The following is a 23,171-nucleotide window of genomic DNA, read 5'->3' on the forward strand; positions in this document are numbered from 1 at the left end:
TCAGTGTAACCACTGACCGATGGATGCTTCGTAAATGCAATCGCAACACACCTATTACCTGTAATATACACCTGTAAATGTATTCTGTTGGTTTACTCTTATTTCAAACGACGTTTCTTACCTTTGATCAATGAATGAGGAGCGTTGGGATGTGTTGCGAGCGTTGAGTTACTTATTTTCTCTCCCGAAACGTAAAAGAGGAGATTTTTTAAAAGTGCCGCCGCATCTCAAACTCGCAACAGCGCCGGAAGACCGTAGTGGCCAAAAGTATATTACACCCGTAGTGGTTTAGTACGGTGGCCCCTAGAGACAAAGCACGTACAAACTCCAAAACACTTGCAAAATCCAAAACACAACGGAAGTGCTCCAGGACGCTAGGGGCAGTGTTGAGCTTTTGTTACCTAGTAACTACACAAGCCAGGAAGTACCAATGACCGGATTTGGGGTTTGCAGCCTTAAAGGCCGCATTTTAAGGCCGATTACCTCACAGCCACAAGAGAAGGCTTTCCGAATTCAAAGGCTGCCCGAAATGCGGCCCTGAAATGCGTCCTTAATTTCCCTGAATTTTAAGGATGGGTCGGTGTAGCCTTCATGGCCCAACATATCCCAGACTTCATAGTGCGGTGGTGGTGTGGATAATTTTGCCGAAAAAAAAAACAGTGGAAGCGGAGCGGAGGAAGAGTAAACTTTCAGAAGTAAGTACTGAATATTATGTCACTTATTAATGCGCAAATATTTTTTTAATGAAGAACATGAAACCATTACTGTTGGCCACATGTCGGGAAAGTTGACATTAGCGATGTTTGTACTTTCAGAATTAACTTGGTTTTAAAGCCTTTACTTTAAAAAAATATATATAGTCGACCTTAATCTTACAGAGAATGTGATGATTTTGTGGATAATTAAAGTCAGTCATATATCCACAAACACAACAAGCTGAAAGTCAGTGATGCTGCTCGGTTTGCAGTCCTGAACATCACGGCACAAGCAGGATTCACTGCACTGTTAATGTTAGCTATGTTATATTGCTGCCTCTGTTCGGTGGTGTCGAGCCAAACGGACTTTAACGTGTGTTTGAACGAGCTGACGGTTCACTCGTTAAGCTGAAAGAAAGATGCTTTAATCACAGCAGTCACACATGTGTCCACTGCACCATCTGGAACTCCTCTTGTTTCGTAATAACACAAACACTAAATCCTGCTTCTCTGGTGCTGTTGTGTAGCAGTGTGTACACCTGAGACTGTCACCTGTCTGTCTGTCCTGCACTCTCTCTCTGTTTCTTTCTCTCTGATTGTGGAATAAAAGTATGAACGTGTGTTTATAAGTTACACTTGTGTTTGAATCCTGCAGCTTATCACACATTTGATTTCCATGTGTGACGACTGCAAGTGTCCAGAGTGAGGACAGACTGAGGGAGCCACTGCTGCACATCATCTGTGAGGCTTTGCAGCCCTGATGATCCACCAGGACAAACTCAGCAGTGTGTGAGGAAGAGGAGGAGGAAGAGCCAGCAGCAGCTGACAGATGGAGGGAATAGACAGACTGTTCCCTGTTTGTGAAGGACTGCTAGGAAAGTTTAACATAACTGTCTGTCCTGAATCAGTCTTATTAGGTAATGTTCACATAATGTTATCATCCCAGTGTTTCCAGTGTGGGAGAAAGTACTCAGAGTACTCAGGGCCTTCAAGTTACACACTATGAAAGGCAGCAACAAGTTTAATGTTCAGAAACCTAAAGTCTGTATCAGCAGCAGAATGGAGCTAAAATAAATGTTGGTTTCAGTTCTATGAAGCTTTGAGTATTTTGGATCAGTAGCTGCTGTGTTTGTTGCATCATATTGCTGTAATTGTTTATATGCTTTATATATTCTGAGCTAAGTTGATCTATAGTGTTACATCATATTCTATAAGGATGTTATGTGTTTGTAGACTTTCTGCCCAGTTTGACCCATTTAGCAGACGTCAGCCTGTTTAAGGCTCTGATATCTATTCTGTGTGACTTACAGCAGTTATGACATGGTCTGATTTACTCACCCAATAAAGGAATATTTCATATATCAGTCGACTCTTCATTCTATCAGACACAGTTATCACAGCTTGTACATTTTCTTTTAATAAATATATGTAAGCAATGAGCCAAATTTAGTAATGCCAACATACTGAAGGAACAACATTTGTCTCTTATATATGATACACCTATATATGCACTGTCAAAGATACTTGTCTTTGAGTGAAGATTTAAGGTGATAAGACATGTAAATAACTGCAACTTGAATCTGTACTGAAGCTCAGTATTTGACACAGAGTTCATGTTCACTGCTGTAATAGCTAATAATGATTAATATAATAACTATAATATTGGCCATATTATATTTACATTACCAAAGTGAGATGACTTTAGTCTCATGAACAACATCAGCTAATTCTTATTTACTAACTAATCTTAAATAACTGTTCAGTACAGAAATGAAGCCCAAAAATCATGTTTTACTGTCCTGTGGTCTCAGCCTCAGATACTTATCAAATCACACAAAGCTCTTGTAGAAACAAACAAACAAATGAACAAAATCTGTTCTCCTTCATTTCTGTCAAACAAAGTTGTATGACACGTTTCCAGCGGTTAGTATCATGGTTGCTAGGCAACCTGGGAAGCGCGACGGAGACTAGACCGTCCCATACAGACAAACTTGCCGTTTATTTTGCAAATAGAGCTCAACACTGCCCCTAGCGTCCTGGAGCACTTCCGTTGTGTTTTTGAGTTTGCAAGTGTTTTTGAGTTTGTACGTGCTTTGTCTCTAGGGGCCACCGTAGTTTAGCACTACCATAGAGAAACGGTTTAGGCCGTTTAGCTAAACAATCCCAGGCTCCCGCGCGGGAATCTACCAGCAATTCTTATGTGCCATGACTACTAAGCAGTTACCACAAATTTTGCAGATATGCCAATAATCATTCAACCATGAAAGGTTTTTATTTACAGACAGAACAGTTTGTTATACCTGGAGTAAAAAACACTTTTATCACAAATGTTGTCAATGTTCTTTCAAATTGTGTCTCGTTATTGTTCTCCTGCATCCTGCTGTCTAAACCCAGCAGCAAGATTATAACCTGGAATGTCTTTGTTTGTGTTTGGAATCAATTTTGTTTAATATAATTGTTTATTTTTTCACTGCATGTCAAGATGCAGAAGAAAGTTGCGCCATATCCAGGGAAAATCTCTGTGGCGTTCCACAAGGGGCCACTTGGATACCTTCTCCAGGACTCGTCAAAAGAAGCTCGAAGGATTAAAAATGACCCCAAGCTTCAGGACAAGTCTGCACCTGTGAGGGAGGACGATGCTCTGACTGTCATCTATCAGAGAGGAGGGGATGCCTCTGACATGAAGGAAGTGCAGGGAGAGTACATCCTGCAGTTTGGAAAATATAAAGGGAAATCTTTCCGGTGGCTTCTGGAGAATGATGTCGGGGACACAATGTACCTGATCAAAGATCTCCAGAAGCAAGAGGCTGCAGGGACCTCTGTGGAAGAAGGGCATGGCAAGGAGAGCTTGCATTCATTTGTACAGTAAGCCCTCAGCTTTGCAGAGATAAAAACTCTTCTGAGCTACGAGACCAGCAGAGTAAGTGTTGCTGCAGAAGCCTCTGAGGATGATCAGCTGGTTGGCTTTGGCTCACGAGCCAAGAGCACCTGGAAGGAGATTTGGGACGGCAGAGGTGACGGCTATGCAGACCTTATCATGAGGAAGAGCTGCAGTCAAGGAACACGGCTGCATGAGCTGCAGCAGTGCCTGCGGAAGAAGTAGCAGTCTGCGCCTGCTACTACAAACGCCCCAACTAAACAACCTCTTGGTAAGTTGTTTTAATAATATTTTAATAACATTGTTGACATGAAATATAAATTCAGTACATATTTGTCTAATTGTTGCCTCCATCACAGGGATGGATGAGGATGAAAACCTGGAGGACACAATGCCGAGCATCTCACCTGTAAAAGTACACATGCAGAGCTGTAAGTACTGCGTTATTACTACATGTCAGACGTGATAATGGCTAAGTCTGTTTCTGTCTCATATGCCTCTGTCTCTGCATAACTAGTCACTGTGGCAGCAGCAGCAGGGTCCACACCCAGAGGATCTTCAGGAGCAAACAGGTTTTCTTTTTTTTTCTTTTTTTTTTTTCTTTTTTTTTTTTCTAAATGACATCAGAAACAGCAGTATGCGACATTACGTGATGGCAGAGCTTCAGTTCATCCTTTGTCATTTTTTTTTTTTTTTTTTTTTTAATAAATAGGACAGGGGGAATGAATGAGAGAGAGAGGGGGAGAGAAAGAAAGAAAACCAAAGGGGAGAAGAGACGGTGAGAAGGGGGGGGAAGAGAGAGAAAAAAAAAAAACTCCTGGGTCACCTGTATGGAGAAAAAAAAAAAAAACAAACAAACAAAAACAAACAAAGGAGACAGCAAACAACAAAGAGCAACATAATAATAGAGAAAACAAAGCACCATCACAATAAACTAGCTAGTCATAGATATCAGTATTTACTAAGTAATAAACGATATTGTGCAGCACGCAAGATAGACAGCGCACAGTGTGCTTTGAGGTAGCAGCCAAGAAAGCTTTAGTCCGCGTCTGTGAATACCCATGTGTGCATACCTGTGTGGATCAGCATGCTTGCATTCCAAAGGTTTCTCCATGTAATGATCTGCTAGGGAGTGTGGGGGGGCCACAGCCCCGTCCTCCAGGGTGTGAAGCGGGTATGGAGGAGATCAAAACTCCAGACATCCAGAGGCCCCCAGAACACAAGAGACCATGGAAGACCAACAGAGGGGCAGCCGCGCCACTGTCCCAGTAAGAGCTGAGGAGAGTCCCAGATGAGGGCTCGCCCAGCAGCCGCGGAGCAGAAGTCAGGGGGAGTTGCAGTGACGCGCCCGTGAGCTCCGCCGGCCCCCAGCTGCGCCTGAGTGACCGAGCCCTAGGCCGAGAGGCCGGGGGCATTCCACCTCCAAAGGGGCCCGAGCGAGCCCCAGGCCCCAGGCCCCGACAAGCGGCCGCCAAGGAGTGAGCCGGTGTGCACCCGGACGCCCACCCCCAGACACAAAGAACCACCAACACACCGACACCTGAGGGAGTCCGCCACCGGCAGGGGAAGTGGTGGTGGGTGGAGATAGGCCTCCAAACCTTGGAGGGCCTGAGGTGTCCCCAGAGAGGTGGCGTCTGATACCCAACCTGACATATAGACACAGACATACAGGCACACACAGACACAAACATCCATTCCCACCCTCATGCTCTCATATGCACTTACTCCACACTCAACCAACGTGGAGACAGACATAAAGAGACGCTGTACACACAATCACACTCCCCAAGCGTACTCTACAAACCGGGTCTAGGTACCCTTGCCCCTGGAGGGGGGAATTGCACCCAGACCCAGGTGGTGTTACCCTTTTCCCTGCGGTGGGGAGAGGCAGACCACCCCGACTCCGCAGCAGCAGGGAGGCCCCACACCCCAGACCGCAGTCGGACGGCCAACTCCTCCTACTAGCCCTCCCGCTCCAGCAGGCCGCAGAGAATGGGGGTGGGAGAAGACTCCAAACCTCCCTCCACCCGCTCATTGTAGTGTTGATGCATATGTGTTCTAAGGTGCAATTAAAACCCAGGAGGGCATGGAGCTACCTGCCAAGGAGCAGCAGGTAAGCGCATGGTCCCTCCTGCTAGCCCTCAATGACTAAGTGTATTTAAAATTGAGAGGTGGGCAACGACGTCAGGGGTGAGGTGTACACCCTGATGGTGATTTGGACTCCGTGATTGTGCCCACCCCCAAGATCCTATATGTATGTGTAATGAGAGTATGAATAATGTGAATGTCTAAGTTGTGGGATAAAATTGAGGCAGAGGCAGCCAGAAGGGGACGGGGGGGGGGGGGGGGGGGGGTAGCCTCCTCTGCACCCTGGTGACATACCCCCACTCCAAGGCCAAAGACCTGCATGTGTGGGTGGTTGTGGAGGAGCGGGAAGAGGGAGGCAGCTGGAGATGGGGAGGGAAGGAAGGGAGGAGCAGGTAACCCCTCCCTGGGGCCAGCTCCCCCGCTGACCCCAGTAGGCACTCCCACCCTCCGCGACCCGCCAGGGAAGGGGGGCCCAGGCCCATCAGACCGGGGCCCAGTGCAGTAGCGCCCCCCGGCTCCACAGAGCCCTGGACAGTCCACCCAACCCCACCACAGAGAAAACTGCACCCACCCCACCAACCACACATCTTCCAGACTACATAAGACGGTAAACGCCCAGGCTGAGATCTTCCTCCACCTCTCCTGTATCTCCCCCTCCTGCAGAGAGTTCCTGGGAGAAGAAAGCTCCTGCAAGATGTGACCATCCCCCCCACCAGTTGAAGAGCCCCCCAGGCGGCTCGATGCACCGGCGGCACCCTGCTCCGGGGCCGGGCCCCCATGCACCCACCCGCCCACAACCCCGGCAACACACCAACCAGGACCCGAGCCCCCGAGGCCCGGCCCGGGCCCCAGCCCAGAGACGGAGCGCCCCCAAAACCTCACGCCCATCCCGGACCCACCCAGGGGCAGCCAGGCTACCAGGTCAGTAACCCACGTCCGTCAGCACAGACCCTCCCCTAGCCCCGCTGCACGCAGCCGCGAGGAAACAGTCACCTGAGAGCCAACAGAGCCCTCAACCGGACGTGACCGCTACCCCGGGTTGAGCCCCCCAAGGAAGATGCCTCCGGGGAACCCCCCGACGCCCTAAGCCTGTCCCTACCCCCTCACCAATCACAACAGTGAAGGCGGGACCAAACTATGACCCCCCACCCCCACTAGGTGATGGAGCTGATCAAAGGAGCCCAGAGCAATTGATCTGATGTGGTGGCAGAGGCTGTATCAAGACTAATGTAATCTAATAGATAATTTCTATATTGGTTAGAATTAAGATTATTTTTATTTTTCCAGTTCATGAGGACTGTTTTCTTGGCTATGCATAGGGCAGTGAAGATCATATGGGCTATATTCTTTTCTGAAGTGACATTATCTAAGCTGCCCAACAAACACACTAAGGGGGAAGTTGGAATGTTACATTTCAGACATTTTGATAATATCTCGCGCCAAAACTTTTGCACTGGTGGACAGAACCAAAGAGCGTGGATGTAATTGTCTGGTGTATTGCCTTGACAGTGTGAGCAGTTGTTGGAAGATGTAAAGCCCATCTTGAACATCCGATGACCTGTATAGTGCACTCTATGAAGTATTTTGTATTGTATTAATTGCAGACTGGGATTTTTAATTAATTTAAAAGTTTTTAAGCAAATCTGAGACCAGAAGTTTTGGTCTAGGTTGACTGATAAATCTGCTTCCCACTTTGCAGTAGGAAGGGATATTGATTCATCTAATTTAGAAAGTGTTCTGTATATTTTAGATAATAATTTGGGGGATTTAAGAGTAAGAAAATGTGCCGCACTTAGTGGTGTTTGTAATTCAACTTGACTGAGGTTAAATTTCTTTTTTACTATGGATTTAATTTGTTGATATTCTAAAAACCTTGTCTTGTTGATCAGCAAACAGGTTTTCAAATGAAAGGTTTCAGAACTGGAGTACAATTGTTTTCTCTGCAAAGCTGAGCCTGAACTTGAACTTTTATATATTGTCTTGTTCTTGTTTTTGTGTGTTCTGGCCACGTTCCAGTGATGTTCCTCTAATAGCATGGTTGTATGCTGGCTGTATGGTGGAAGAAAACAGTAAATAAGGGAGAAACAGTTGATTTTGTATATAAGACAGTTTTGTTCTAGTTGTGAATGTTTCTTTTGTTTCTATAAATATAAACTGATTGTAAATATAAAAGTGTAAATAAATAGTTTTCTGCAAAAATATCAACACAGTTTTCTTCTTAGAGTTCACCTATATGTTTCTATATCTGTGTGTGCTCCCCATCAGGTAATCAGTTTAAATAAGTTGTGAGCGCTGCCCTGAAAGCTTACATATTATTTCTAAATCACTTCATGTAATGATAACAAGTCATCCTAGAGCAGTCTCACAGCTTTTATCTTCATAATCTTTCTGTTTTCATTTATATTATTAGAAACATGACTGCTGTCTTTTATCTGTGTGACTGTACAGCCTGTGTCAGACATGACCCCCACACAATGTCTGACGTTATCTTTAATACATGCAGCACAGCTGGAGCTGCAGACACTTTCTCACTTCTGGTGATAATATATTTGATGTAGGTATTGTTGCTTGCTAGCTTGAAGCTTATCTACAAAAGTAATTCAATAAGGAGAGATCACGTGGAAAAACTCAACATGATTTATTGAGATACAGAAATAAATGTAACTGTTTGGCAGTTATGAGCCATCATAGCAGAAAGAATCCCAGCAGTGACAGGATGTTGCACAACCACCACCCCAGAGTCAACATGCTGATAGTAATGAAGATGAAGATGGAGGCTGGGACAGGGCTCTGAGTGACCACGGTGAGGAGGAGAAAGGAGAGGAGGCGGGCTGCATGGCTGCAGATCTGAAATGCAGAAGAGCAACCGATTTAAAGCATGCAGAGTGGAGGCTGGCAAGAGCATGACTGGAATAAAGCAACGATGTCAGTACTGAGTTTGTGCTGGAAAATGAATAGACATAAACTAACAGCCACCAGGAAGCAGACAGATGATTTATCACAGACATGCCTTATTGAAATTATGTATAAGCTTCATGTTCTATGTCATCAGAATGTATCTGTATTATAGTTTTAGCTTTAGTCTTTGTATTAAAAGTTGGATGTCTCCATAATTGTAGACTATATGTCTGCTATGTATCATCTCAAGACTGTGATGATACAGTTTAGTCTGAGTTATGCACTTTGTGACAGTATAGGTGCAGAAAAATTGCTCCATGTTAGATGTTATATCTGCAATATGCAGCCGCAGTTTTTCACAGTTACCTGCCTGCTATACCCAAGAGACGTGATGATTTATGGTGTCGGCCCTGTTATCACAGAATGGGCCACGTGACCAGTTAAAGTGGTGACAAACTGTTGGCTCTGTCGAAACGAAAAGTAGTTATTGGGGCTAAAAAAGCATTTACAGCCTATTAACCCGAGAACGCTATCGCTGGGTGATTTACACCCGAGCAAATACATTTACATGATTTCTCTCTCCTGCAGCTGTTTGCGTGTCGAGGAGCCTGTGCCTTCACCAGGGAAGTCTCAAATGTCCCAGGAATGGGTGGACCAAAGACCAGCTTTCCAGAGTCATTCTTTTGTTTTAGGAGGGTTTTTCTTTCATTTTGTTAGACATGGCACAGTTGAAAGTAAAAGAAGACCACTCTAATTTGTCATGTGTTGTCATATTTTGATATATTTGATTACTTTTTATTGGTTATATTATATCGGGTAAAAATCACCCGGCATTAGCGATTGTGTTACTATTTATAGCGATAGTGTTCTAGGGTTAAACGTGCAAGAGAGCTGATGCAGTCTCCAGCGAGTCCATCATCAGCTGGGCTGATTCATGACCAGAACGTCCCAAGTGTGAAGTCAGTGAATCAGTGCTGGCCTGGTGCTGAACAACGTGAGGCTGAAGGGACTGTGGAGACATCAGCACATCACATTTTACATTGGTTTTATTATAATGTGCTTCTAGTAAGGACAAAAGCACAGACACCAACCTCCTGATCTGCGGAGCAGTGGTGGTAGAGGAACTTCGTCTCAGCGTCTTAGTAGAAGAAGGGGTGAGGTGGACTTTGGAGGGCTTCGGGGGAGGGAGGATGGAGCGGTGTGAAGTCTTGGACAGGTTTAACCTGACACAGAAAACAAGAACACCTCATATTTGTGTGTGTGTGTGATCCAAGAGCAAATAAAACTTGATCCTTCACAGAAACAAGCACAACGAACAACTTCTCCAAAAATCCTTCTGATTTCTACGCTCACTGCAGGAATCAACATCTGCACTCACACTCTGTACAAGAGACGAGATACAAACACGCTTCGACGTGTGGGAGGTACCTGATTTAACCTCCGTGGAAGCCCAGCTCTTGGTTGTGTCAGGTTAGCAGTTTGGTGATGTTAGTTTACAGGAGAAGCCGGAGGCACGTCGTGAGTTTGGTTCGTGGTCGTCCTTTGGTTTCTTTTTGCCGCAGCTCTCATATCCCCGATTTGTAACTATTTACTTTTTATAAGATGTTTCTTGAACTATGGCAGCTTCTTATATATCTGCTATATTTGTGCCGTGGATTCAGGGACCCAAACAAAAACTGTAGTGAGCAGAGGTATTATCTACTGATTGTGTGTCTGGCTGCAGCCAAGGATGGAGAGCAGAGGCAGCGGGCAGGCCAATCGAAACGCAGCTCAGGCCGCGGCTGCAGCAAAAACTTGGGCGTAGGAGGAGCGATTCTGGCAAAGCGTCAGGAGGGGAAGTGGTGCTCCACCAACACGGTGTACAGTAAAGATGGAGGCCTGCTGGCTCCAGCTGAGGACACCGTCAGGCAGTAGAAGGAATACTCTGACAACCTCCAGAACCTTAATCTCACTCATAACTAAAGTCGCCAAAAGACAACAACTTCTCCTGTTGCATTTAGGTTTCAGTTTAACCGAAGAACAAAGAAGGACACATGAGCTCGAGCAGGTTACACACAACATTCACGCTGCACAGATGAGAACACAGCAGGATTTCATGCAGTCCGGTCTGCCTGTTAGACAGCGTGCAAACAAAGCGTGCGTTCTTTGTAGCATTCGACAACAGTCACTTACGTACTTTCTGACATCCACAAAAACATATTGGTGTCTATTATCTCTCCTTGTTAATAGAAACTTTGTTTCCAGCGTTTGAGCTAATTCTCTACGTGTCTCTTGCACTGACCACAATAACCATCTATCATTAATTACATTACAGATGTTGGTACCTTGAGCAGGATGACGCTGATCTCGGTGGGCGTTTTCCCTTCAGTGCTCTCAGTTCGTCTCCCTGTGTCAGACTGACTTCTTTGCAGTTATTCTGCACAGACACAATTAGCAGCATGAAAACACAACATTGTGATCGGAACTCAGTAGCCTGTTTGAATTCTGCAGTAACCATTAAGAAAAGGTGCTATGAAGTCACACCGCTGACCTCATCCAAGCTATATGACTTGCAGAGCACGGTGTTGATTGACAGGTCATCCATGCTGGAAAGCAGCGAGGACACTGCCTCCTGTTTGCCTCCCTGCACAGAGTCAGAGCGGTGCAGCTGCTGCTGCAGCTGCAGCTGCTGCTGCTGCTGCAGCTGCTGCTGCCGACTCAGTCTCTGTTGGACCAGCTTCTGTTTAGACCGATGCACGTCACCCTGAACCCACAAACTGTGCTGCTTCCTGCACACAAACATCAAACACACGCCACAAACTGACTGTGATATCACGTTTAGCAGGTACAACATTCAACATCCTGGTTTAGCGTGTAAGTAGACACACAAAGCTAGTAGCCATTAGCAACAGAGCGCTACTGTGGCGTAAGGAGGAAGTGTGCGTCCAGAGCTGAGGAGAGAAACCAGCTGCACACTGTGACTGCAGTCTGCAGCAGTATCACAGTTTCAGGCTTTTTTTTAAATTCGATTCGATTCATCATCCACCAGTTTCCCACTGCTGCAGTCACCACCAGCTGCACATGGGCACCCTGGGGAATGCCCCACCCTGACCTCCACCTTTTGCTTCTCTTCTAACATTTCCAGCATGCTCCAACCATGACCTCAGCATGGAGAAACATCCTGTGTGCTAACAGCAATAGATGCCACAGCCTAAGGACAGACGGGCCTTGTTTGTCCAGCACATCTCACAGATGCTCGATGAGACTGAGATCTGCCGTCGTTGAAGGCCAAGGTGACCCCTCAAACCCTTCCTGATCTACTTGTGCTTTGTGTGAAGACTCCAGCGACACTCGAAGTATTAGAGAACAGCTGTACTCAGTGGCCAACGCCTTTTGGGTCATTGCAAAATGTCAAACAGCTTGTGTTTAAATAAAAAAGACTGGAAACAGAAAAAGATCCAAGTGGACCAATCACACCTTCACAAACGCAATGACCCTGATGAAGGCCACTAACACGTTATGGTTCCCTGATACTCTGTGACTGGAGTCTTCACCTCGTCAGATCTTTGTCTTCTCCGTGCACCTTGGAGGTGAAGCTGCCGTCTGCTTGTGTTTTGTGACATTATCCTAATGAAGTGTTGCAGACGTGTCTGTGTGCACAGCATTACTCCTGTACTTTCATGAACGGACTACAGCTTAATGATTGTCTCCGACCGAGACCTTTGGAGTCACGGAAAGTGGACCGTTTGGTTTGAGCGGTCACAGCTGAGGCACAAACTCACTCTTCTAAGAAGTTTTGCTGTGGACCGATGATAGATCCAGGTCTGCAGACTCTGATCCAAGCAATCGCCTCGGCTGCAGTAAACCGGAAGTGCTTCATCAGGTAGCAGCCAATCAGAGTGCCCGTGCGGCCTAATCCAGCTGTAAATGGATGGAGTGTTTAAAGAGACAAAGTTAAGATAAAAGAAATAAATGACATCAATTAAACATAAAGACTTGCAGTCCTACCTTTACAGTGCACCGCCACTGCCCCGTCTGTACTTTCACACACATGCAGAAAGCGTCTGACGATGAGGTCAGAGGGCGTGGTCCCATCAAGGAAGAAGAGGTCGTGGTGCTCAAATCCTGCATCCTCAAACCGCCTGCCATCATACAACGTCCTGTTCAGACGAACCACGGTCGTTATGTCATTTTGGCAAAAGTATGAGAAGTATGCCTCGGGTGTGTGGAGGGGATAACCTGGAGACAGAGTCAACAACAGCTGAGTTACGTCATACGTTTCAATCAGCGAGCGTCTGTTTTTAATGCGAACGTAAAATAAGATTCAATGACGTAGTGTCAGCTGATTTATGTTGTAAGGTAAAGACGTTAAATACAGAGAAAACCCAACGATCGGACGGCCCCAAGCACCTGCTGACAGCGGGAAAGAAAAACTCCCTTTTAACAAGAACCAGGCTGAGGGAGGGGGCGCAATCTGCCTCATGTGGTCGGGGTGGGGGGAGGACAACAGGACAAGAGATGGACGAGAGCCAGAGGGGAATAATAACTACGTGCAAAGTGGTGTAAATACACAGAAAGTAAAAAGAGCTGAGGGATGGAGAAGCATGAGTGCATCATGGGAAACCCCGAGCCACTGCAGGGTTCAGGCTCGTCTAATCCAGCCGTAACAACACGACAGCACTAAGCAGGAAACAATGCACGCCGTCAGAAGACAGCAGGGTAAGGTTAGCTCTTCTCAGCTGCTTCAGGACGTGCAGGCACTGAGGGGCTGCACAGGCCTTCTGTCAGCCCAGCAACGTGAGCACTGGTGTTGGTTTGGAGGCATGCTTTTAGCTTTTAGCTTAGAGATTCTGACTCACCACGAGAATGAGGGCTACTGAACGCCAGAACTTTGCCCGGAACGATCCAGTTCATATCTCCATTTTCAACTCGCTAAAAGCACAAAAAGAAAGGAAAGACTGTGATAGAGGTTAGCCACATATCAGTTAAAACATGGATCCAGAACACCTTAATTATACCACCACTGCAGTAATGAACACGTACGGGCTTTTACCTTTCATTGGAAATCAGTTTTGTTGACCTTTACTTCACTGACTGTCTATCACTTGGACGGGTGAGCTATGGATCAATCTAACTGAGAAACTGAGGAAGTACAGCGTGCACCAAGGCAGGCCTGGACATCGTACGAGCTCTTGGTTGGCCCTGACTGTGTTACTAACAGCACTGCAAATAAACTGGATGAATAACAAGCGTACGTTAGTTATTTCTTCCTGTATCCTGGTCCTGTTTGCATTGATATCGACCTGTAGCACAGTCTCTGCAGTCTGTTACCTCATAATGTTCATATTCTTCTGCACTGAACCTTTCAAAATCCAGGAAACCATGTTGTAATGCCTGCAGAGGAAAAGAGCAGGAACAGATTTTCACAACAAAAGCACAACTCCCCCCAAAGGGCTGAAATGTTTAGTGTTATAGTGATCTGCAGTGGTTTCACAGATTCAGTTCAGTTTTTCTTAGCACCAAATCACAACAACGGTCACCTCAGGCAGTTAATATTGTACGTAAAGACCCTACAGAGGAAACACAATCAGACCACGAGCAGGCACACTGGTGACAGTGGGGAGGAAACACTCGTTTTTAACAGAAACACATGTTCACCAGAACCAGGCTCAGGGAGGGGCGGCAATCTGACTGACTGCTGAAGGCTTTTCAGGGAGTTTTTAGGACTTCCTGATAATAATGAATTACAGTCGTCCAGCCTGGAAGTAATAAATGCATGAACTAGTTTTTCAGCGTCACTCTGAGACAGGATATTTCTAACTTTAGAGATGTTGCACAAATGGAAGAAAGCAGTCTTACATATTTGTTTAATATGTGCGTTGAAGGACATGTCCTGGTCAAAAATGACTCCAAGGTTCCTCACAGTGTTACTGGAGGCCAAGGTAATGCCATCCAGAGTAAGAATCTGCTTAGATACCATATTTCTAAGCTTTTCAGGGCCGAGTACAATAACCTCAGTTTGATCTGAATTAAGAAGCAGAAAGTTAGCGGCCATCCAGGTCTTTATGTCTTTAAGACATTCCTGCAGTTTAACTCATTGGTGTGTGTTATCTGGCTTCATGCACAGATAGAGCTGGGTGTCATCAGCATAGCAGTGTAAATGTATGCTATGTCTTCTAATGATGCTGCCTAAGGGAAGCATGTATAATGTAAACAGAATTGGTCCTAGCACTGAACCCTGTGGAACTCCATAATTAACCTCAGTGTGTGAAGAGGACTCTCCATTTACATGCACAAACTGGAGTCTATTAGATAGATATGATACAAACCACTGCAGTGCAGTACCTGTAATACCTACAGCATGTTCTAATCGCTCTAATAGGATATTATGGTCGACAGTATCGAACGCTGCACTGAGGTCTAGCAGGACAAGCACAGAGATGAGTCCACTGTCAGAGGCCATAAGAAGATCATTTGTAACCTTCACTAAAGCTGTTTCTGTGCTGAGCTCTGAAACCTGACTGAAACTCTTCAAATAAACCTGTGCAGATGATCTGTTAGCTGTTTGACAACTACTCTTTCAAGGATGTTTGATATAAAGGAAGGTTGGAGATTGGCCTATAATTAGCTAAGACTGCTGGGTCTAGAGATGCTTTTTGAGTAAAGGTTTAACTACAGCCAGCTTGAAGGCCTGTGGTACATAGCCGATTGTTACATCCTGGGAGGCTGTGGGAGTGTGTGGGCGTGGTGTTGTCTTCTCCCTCTCCTCCTCCTTCGTTCTGGCCCCTCCCCTTGTCTCTCTCTGCCCCTGCCTTCTCCTTTAGGTCACACCTGCTGCTCATCTGCTCTCGTTACAACCAATTACCCTCAGGGGTGATATAAGCTGGAGAAGAGCAGTGTGGAGGAGGAGGGAGAGGTTTCTGGTGGATTTCCTCTGTGCGGGTCAGAGTGTGTTACTGGCTTAGGTGTGGAACAGCCTGCTGCGTGTGGCTCTTTGTGAGTAGTGCTTAACTGAGCAGTGATTGCCCATGAGTGACGGCAGCCTTCACTAGTTTGTGTGGCCTGCCTGGATATTGTTTGCTAGCAGTGTTGCTGTCTCTTTCTGTTGAAGCCTTATTGTTGCTTCCTTTGTTGAAGTGGTCATTACCACTTTGGGTTGATCTCCCTGATTTCTCATTAAAGCAGCGGTGCTGTCTCCTTTTGTTGTTGCCATTTATATGATTATTGAGGTGTTTGCCTACAATAAAGATCTATTTTATATTAAATACCTCTGCCTGGCGTTCTTTTCATTCCACCTGGATCTAACTGTTACTGTCCCCCACCCTCATCGCCTAGCTTTTAAGTGGGGACGTAACACCGATTATTAGAGATAGGTTGATCATATTTAAGATCGAAGCATTAATTAATGTCAGGACTTCTTTGAGCAGTTTTGTAGGAATGGGGTCTAAAAGACACGCTGATGCACTGACTATTTCTTCTTTAGTCGTTTGTTTTCAATTCCTGTGTGTTTGTACATCACTGAAGTATTTAATCATTAGTAATTATTAAACTCCTTTGTCTCTGCTCTTACCCCTCACCTGTCACAGTGAACTGCTGCCTCCTTAAACCTGGTTCTGTTGGAGGTTTCGTCCTGTTGGAAGGGAGTTTTTCCTTCCCACTGTTGCCAAGTGTGTACTTCTAGTGCAGTGCTGCAGGCTCTTTACCTTATAAGTTAAAGTACCTTGAAGTAACTGTAGCTTAGAATTAGTGCTATGAATAAAACTGAATTCAATTACTGTTGTTACAGAATAAGAGAACAATTTCAAATGTGGCTCAAACTGGGATTTTTGCGTTAAAATGAGGTGTGACACAAATGAAGTTACTAAGTGTCATTTTAATGTTACTAAAATCTTCTGTGTTAGACGTTGTTGCTACCTTGTTGATTCCTTGTAAGCAGTTTAGCACGGTGAGGTTAAAAGAGCACTCTCCAACCGCTGCGTCTCTGTGGCACACACACACACACACAGAGACACAGACACACACACACACACAGACACAAAGACACACACACAGAGACACACAGACAGACACAGACACACACACAGAGACACACACAGACAGACACAGACAGACACACACAGAGACACACAGACAGACACACACACACACACACAGACACACAGACACACACAGACACACACACAGACACACAGACACAGAGACACACACACACACACACACAGAAAGAATACAGTAACAGTAGTGTAGTTAGGCTTCAGTCTCAGGCTTGTTTGCACTGTAAATAAACACAAACCATCACTAAGAGTAAAAACTAAGCAGCACCTGCTCAGCTGAGCTCAGGACTGGGGGGGGACACGTTAGCTCAGTCTACATGAATGACATCAACCCACTGGCACCGCTAAAGCTCACTAAGAGCTCATAAACTGTTAACAATTCATTCAAATTTCTGAATTCAGTTTTATTTATATAGTGCCAAATCACAACAGCAGTAAAACCCTACAATAACACGGGAACATGTTCCCATCCCAAACTTAAAAGTGTGGGTTTGATGAGGTTTCCTGACCTCCTGGAACCTTCATGGTCGCCAAATAATCTCCAGCTAGGTGGAGTTTCTTCTTGTTACCCCTGCTTGCAGTCTTTATGCTAAGCCAAGCTGGATTTAACAGACAGTGTCTCAGTAAATGTAAGGACAACAGCCCAGCATGAAGCGCTGTTTCGTAGAAAGCAGCAGCCTGTACCTAAACGGCATGTAGCCTGTGCTGTTTCCTGCTATCAGAGTCCTGTAGGCATCTTCTGGGCTTCTCTTCAGATACATCACCTACAGGGCAGAGTTAAACGACATAACTCATAATGCACAGACAGACGGGCAATCAGATGATGTGATGGACGAATGAAAGGATATTTACAGCATAGGCACCAATCAGAACAGCAGCATTGGCTCTCTTCTTCTGGTCGTAGCTGGTGTAGTGAACCAGGCTCTTTCTAGACATTGTGAAAGACTACAAACCAATAATGATAATCAATAATCAGTGAAAACAGCACATGTGCATTAATACATTTAAAATAAGCGTCTACTGTCAGAGGAGTGCACACACACCATCAGAGCAAAGACCTTTCAAAATAAGAGCGTAACGCGTTTTCTAAACGATGTCTGTACAGCAAACAAAGCCCTGAGTCTGAAGACCTTCATTACCTTCAGCTTCTTGTTGAGTTTCCAGCAGTATCTGTACAGCATGGCCAGGTTGAGGGGCCCAAAGTCTGCATAGAAACTGCAACACACAGTGAGAGAGATGGAGGAGCTCTCAACAATTACAACACAACAACACACAAAACTAAACCCACTGACAGGTGAAGACAGTGACATTGTTCATCTGGTCATAATAAAATGCTCCGTTAGAAAACCTCGGGCCCTTTATCTGGATGTTTCCACCCACACAATGCAGACATGGAGTCAGAGGAAGCTCACAGCTTTGTTTCACTCAATGAAACCAACTCAAATCCTGTTTGTCTGCTGCAGAAAAGAAAACGATTACCAAGGCTGGAACGTGACAGACGAGCAGGGCTGCAAGTCCGTCTTTGTCCCTAACACCACAGCCTGATACCAGATTACTCATCATCATATTCAGTAAGTCGGCCAACAGCACGAATGACAGGAAGAGGATTTCAAAGATTGTCAAGCACTGAAAGCTGTCACGTCGGGGTCGACGCAGCATTTTGACTTCTCTTGCTTTGGTTTGTTTTTGAATGATCGTTTTTCTTCTCTGGTGCTTTGTTGATTATTATTATTTATTGTTTCTGTGGTTCTGGTTTTGCTCTCAGGTTTTGTGTTCCCATGTTTGCTGTGGGTTTGATGTGTGTCCAGTCTGCGTCTTTGTGTAGTGATCTCTTGTGTTGCCTCCCTTGTCTCCTCTCGTTAATTACTTCCACCTGTGTGTAATCTCCCCGTGTTTCTCTGAGTGCATTTAAGTTGTGTCTTCTGTCGTTGCTGGTCCGTCTGTGTATCTGCCATGTTTCACCCGTGTGTCCTGCCCCCCCTCCTTCATGTTCGTCTTCTGCTTTGTGTTTAGTAGTTTAGTTATTCCCAGTATAGTTTAGTTATTCCCAGTATAGTTTAGTTATTCCCAGTATAGTTTAGTTTAATCTTCGTTTGCCATTTTTTCCCTGTGCTCTGTGTTCCATAAACCACCTTCACGACTGCCTGCAATTGGATCCTCCTTTATTTCCTCCACTCGCCGTGACAAAAGCCATCTCAGGTTTACCCATGGACCACCTACCCGGTTAATCACAGCTCAAACACCCGCTCTGTGACAGACACTCTGACACTGTGATATATCCCATGATACTGATGCTCAGAGTTGAGCATCAGGAACTTTGGCTACGTTCACACTGCAGGCGAAAGCGCATCAAATCCGATTTTTTGACCCTCTGCGACCATCTATCCGATCATGGTGTGACAGTGTGAACGGCACAAATCCGATATTTTCAAATCCGACCTGGGTCACTCTCGTATGTGGTGCTGAATCCGATACATATCCGATGTTTTAGAAAGCGACTGCTGTTTGATGGTCACGTCGCATTAAATCCGTCTTTTACGTCACTGACACAAGACAGACGCCGATTATCAGCTCCGGAGAAGACATGGTGAACACTTCCTGTCCGTCCAGTGAAACTGTTGGGAAGACAACGTTGGAGAAACGTGAACATTTTATTTGTACTGTATAATCTGCAGATTCTGATCCTTTGAAGCTCCGCTCCTCTAAAACAGCAACAAGGATCATTATTAGGTTATTTACATCATTATGTAAATAACTTAAAGCAAAAACTGGGAAACGTGAAGTCCAAAGTCTTTATATTAAGGCCATCAGTCAAACATCCTGTTGCTCTGGGTCTAAACAGAGCGCGTTGTGTGTGACGTCTGCTTTTGTGCATGCGGCCGCTTTGAGCGTTCACACTAGAGCACGTTTGCTGCCACATTTTATTTGTAGAGTGAACGAGCAGACAAAAACATCTGATTTGATCCAAAAATCTGAATTGAGCTTTAAGATCTTAGAGTTCCTTAAAAGTCCTGAGAGGTCAGGAAATGCTGGAAACCAGTTTCCACCCAGCCCTGTGTACTGGGATGGCCTGTAGCTCCACAGTGTGAAGGTGCACATATAAACGCACAGATGGAACATTTTTCCGAGGCTGTTTCACCTCTGATCTGTCTCTCATCGGTGTGTAATTAAAACAATTTTATATCCTAAAATAGATGCAGATCGTTTAAGGAACCAGAACTCGTGCGTGCTCAGTCAGGGGTTATGACCACAGGCCGGGACCAGATGGTTCACAGGGGTTTATGACATCAGTCACGCTGGTGATACATCAACAGACATTTTCATGGGAAAAACAGTGCACATGTATCAACATGACGACACAGGGTTCGATGAAGTTCTCCACAAGGATGTGGACTTCATGTCTTCTTCACTGACGTATGAGCTGTTACTGTTGGAGGGTTGACGGCGTGCGTCTCATGTCACACTCCTCCACAGTGAGGATGGACTCATTGATACGAGCCTCTGGTGACTGCACTTCAAAACAAGGAGTGATTCAACTGCTCTGCTAGTGAAGCATCACCTGGGGCAGCTCTGACTGCTCCTGTACTTGGTGATGTGCTGCCCTCCTGACACACCTGCCTGCTGTTGTTGCTGTCCAGGTGATCTTCCACCTGTAGTGTCATTTGGCCTTTCAGAGGCCTCGCTGCACCGTCACTCACTCTGAAGGCAGCCGGTGGAGGTCCCCGGTCATCCAGGGCTTGTGGTTGGGATAGACCAGGTGACACCTCCAGGTCTGGATGTTCAGAAATGTCCTGGTGGTGTGGAGACAGTCCTGCAGCTGCTGTAAGGCTTCATCAGGCCAGGTTCTGATAGTCTTCGAGGTGGCCAGAGCAGCTGTCCTGAGAGGAAGCAGCTTCCTGCTCACATCCAGGCGGCGACACTGTAAGAAGTCCTTTCAGGGTCTCCCCACCTATTAGAAGTTTTACCGTCCCACTGTTCCCGGCCCTGCTCACTGGGAATTGTCCAATTAGAGTTTTCTCTCTAATGTTGTAGGTTGTTTACCTACAAAGGGCCTGGATGTAACTGATGTTACACAAATAAAACTGGACTAAACTAAATGACCAGTTAACCTAACATGAATGAACGTGCATGTCTTTGGACTGAAGCAGAGAAAACGTGTAAACTCCAACCAGAAAACCATAGTTTGAACCAGGACACCATCCCTCCGGGTGGAGCCGTGGACATCTTCTAACAGTATAACGGTAATCAGAGACCAGTAATGAGAAGTCAAGGAAGGACAGGACCATGACTGTCAAAAGGCGTGTCTCTCTGAAATGAACAGGTGGGATATTAATGAGATCAAAGGAGTTTCTAAAGGACACGAAACAACAAAAACAGAGGCAAACAAAGTTAATCTGTTACGAAAGAGGCATCAGAAAGAAAGGATCTGTAGGAGCGTGTGCTGACAGGGAGCAGGAGCAGACTGTTGACACGTCATGATTGGGGATCAGACTAGATTACGGCTGCAGCTTACCTTTCATATATGAGCTCCTCATCCGTGCTGAAGAAGTGTGTGTTGGCTGTATTCTTAGGTTTGACCCGCAGAGTGGCAAAGTACAGGCGGTCTGTGGTGTACAGCACACACACACACACACACACACACACACACACACACAGGTTACATTCAGCCTCACACACAGTCCTGGCTTCAGGTCAAGGATACAGGGCGATAACGCTCTCTTGTCCCGATCACACCGAGCTGCTGACTGCATCCAGGTATTTTTGGTGTCTCGGTTACAGCACAGGATCAGTTCCCCTCATTAACTGCTGCTGAAACCGAGGCAGGACCCAAATCTCCTGCCCTTACGTGACACACTGGTGCTGCTTACTTAACCTGATTTAGCCAAACTTAATCCTCGCACTACTGAAATGCTTCTTTTTACCAGATCAGGGAACAATGGCTTTATAAACTTTAACTAAACTGTAATATTTGACTCTATGAGTGAGTGAGCTGTGGGACACTGGGCTACAACCTGCCCCAACTGTTAGCCTGTAAGTTTCAACCTTTCAGCTACATATAGTTCTACATGTACTCATGAGTAATTAGGCTGCTTCAGTAAACCTGGAAAGCAAGTTCTGCAGTGATAGCTGAAAAGAGAAAACTTATTCCTGGAAACGAGCCGCTGTGTAAAGGCTGTGAAGCTGACCTGGACCTGCACGGAGCTATTACAGTTTATATCATGTTAATTATAGCAGACACCGCTGAAAACGATCCAGCATCCTCCAGGCCAAAGGCCGACCAGCTGCCCCACAGTCCTGTCAAGAGTTATTGATCCACAACAATGCTGATGAAGAACCTACAAAATAATCAGAAATGTCCTCGTCTCTTGTTTCGTTAGTGTCCCCCTGATGGAGACTATCGTGGTCAGTGTAACTCACACTGAATCACGCTGGTTTAGCTTTGTTTGAAAGAACAAATGAGCCAAAGTGAACGAGCAGTTCAGTCCTGTGTATTTATGTCCACGCGCGCTCTCAGTCACGCGCATGGAAATATTGCAGGCTGTAGTTTCTTATAGAAACCATTACGCAGTATTACATCCCAGGACTGATGTTAAACTTACCCTTAATAAACTCTGATGCGCTGGCCTGCTCATATCCATCTGCCATTTGTTACAGTGGGAATGGTCGCGTCACAGTGACTTTGTCCTCTTCTTGGTTATCTGTTGTGAGACCACTTCAGATGTTCCAAAAATACCAAGAGTTCACTACAGAATATCATTTCACCTCCGTCACTACTGTAAATGAAAAGCGTCCAACTTTAAAGTCTCCCCGCCCGCAGCTGACGAGGAGCATGCGTAAAGTCTCCAAAGTCCCCCCAAACCGAGTCGCTCCGCTCCGCTCCACGGCCTGAACCGAGAGGTTTCCGCTCCTCCATGCCTGAACTACAACGAATATTCCAGCAAGTAGAAGATATACAGGGCAGCCCAGAGTCGTGGCAGCGATAATCTCTCTGCTGCCTCGCACATGCTCAGTCAATGGTCACATAAACGCGCGCACGCACACATCACCGGCCGCGCTGCCGAAGCCTGCTGGAGCTGGATTTAAACAGAAATCCCCCTTTCCCAGTAACAGAAACGGGATATATATTTATATACATTTATATATATTTATATATTTCAAGGCTGCTACAAAATGCACCGTTTGCTTATTTGTATTTGACGATCAGCGTGAACGTTACAAAAGTAACACCACAAAGTCATTTATGCTGATGGCATTTCCCTCCCGTGTCTGAGTGGCCTCCCTCTTGCACACGTTGCGTGTTTGTGCTATGATGAGCTGGGTTGGGTCTGCATGGAGGACTGCACTGTGGTGTGTTCCCATCACCCAAAGGTGGAAAGTCCTGAGTGCCAAATGTCTGAGCTGCCTGACTGAACTGTGACTTCCACAGGCCGCTAGCTAAGTCTGCACTTGCATCACTTAGTTTTATTAAACAGAAATGTTTAGAATGGCTACAGATACAAGGGTCGCCCTACAGTTTACATGCATTGATTTCTAAAGGGGCTCCGTACCCCACACGGTGCTGTCACAGCTGTTAGTGGG

General features: G+C 45.7%; 1 protein-coding gene and 1 pseudogene across 2 annotated transcripts; one reads left to right on the plus strand and one right to left on the minus strand.

The window, feature by feature from the left end:
• Nucleotides 1–3,102: 3,102 nt before the first annotated feature.
• On the plus strand, nucleotides 3,103–7,781 carry LOC146688520 (uncharacterized; annotated as a pseudogene). The gene is made up of 4 exons (XR_014916473.1): nucleotides 3,103–3,844; nucleotides 3,933–4,004; nucleotides 4,091–4,145; nucleotides 7,558–7,781. The product of XR_014916473.1 is annotated as an uncharacterized LOC146688520 (transcript).
• A 1,106-nt stretch (nucleotides 7,782–8,887) lies between these two features.
• On the minus strand, nucleotides 8,888–18,036 carry LOC146688521 (dual specificity protein phosphatase CDC14AB-like). Its single transcript, XM_085439602.1, has 12 exons — nucleotides 17,732–18,036; nucleotides 17,445–17,537; nucleotides 17,277–17,356; nucleotides 16,453–16,519; nucleotides 13,870–13,932; nucleotides 13,398–13,470; nucleotides 12,547–12,777; nucleotides 12,321–12,459; nucleotides 11,090–11,327; nucleotides 10,884–10,975; nucleotides 9,651–9,782; nucleotides 8,888–9,568 (listed from the first exon to the last, which is right to left on the minus strand). Exons 1-12 carry the CDS (start codon nucleotides 17,900–17,902, stop codon nucleotides 9,520–9,522), a joined length of 1,428 nt encoding a protein of 475 aa, XP_085295728.1. The 5' UTR covers nucleotides 17,903–18,036; the 3' UTR covers nucleotides 8,888–9,519.
• Between the last annotated feature and the right edge of the window lie 5,135 nt (nucleotides 18,037–23,171).

This window comes from Copadichromis virginalis, linkage group LG18 (assembly GCF_057382275.1).
Source record: "Copadichromis virginalis isolate Kocher_CV1m ecotype Utaka linkage group LG18, C_Virginalis_male_GT1.1, whole genome shotgun sequence".
Classification (NCBI taxonomy): Eukaryota; Metazoa; Chordata; class Actinopteri; order Cichliformes; family Cichlidae; genus Copadichromis; species Copadichromis virginalis.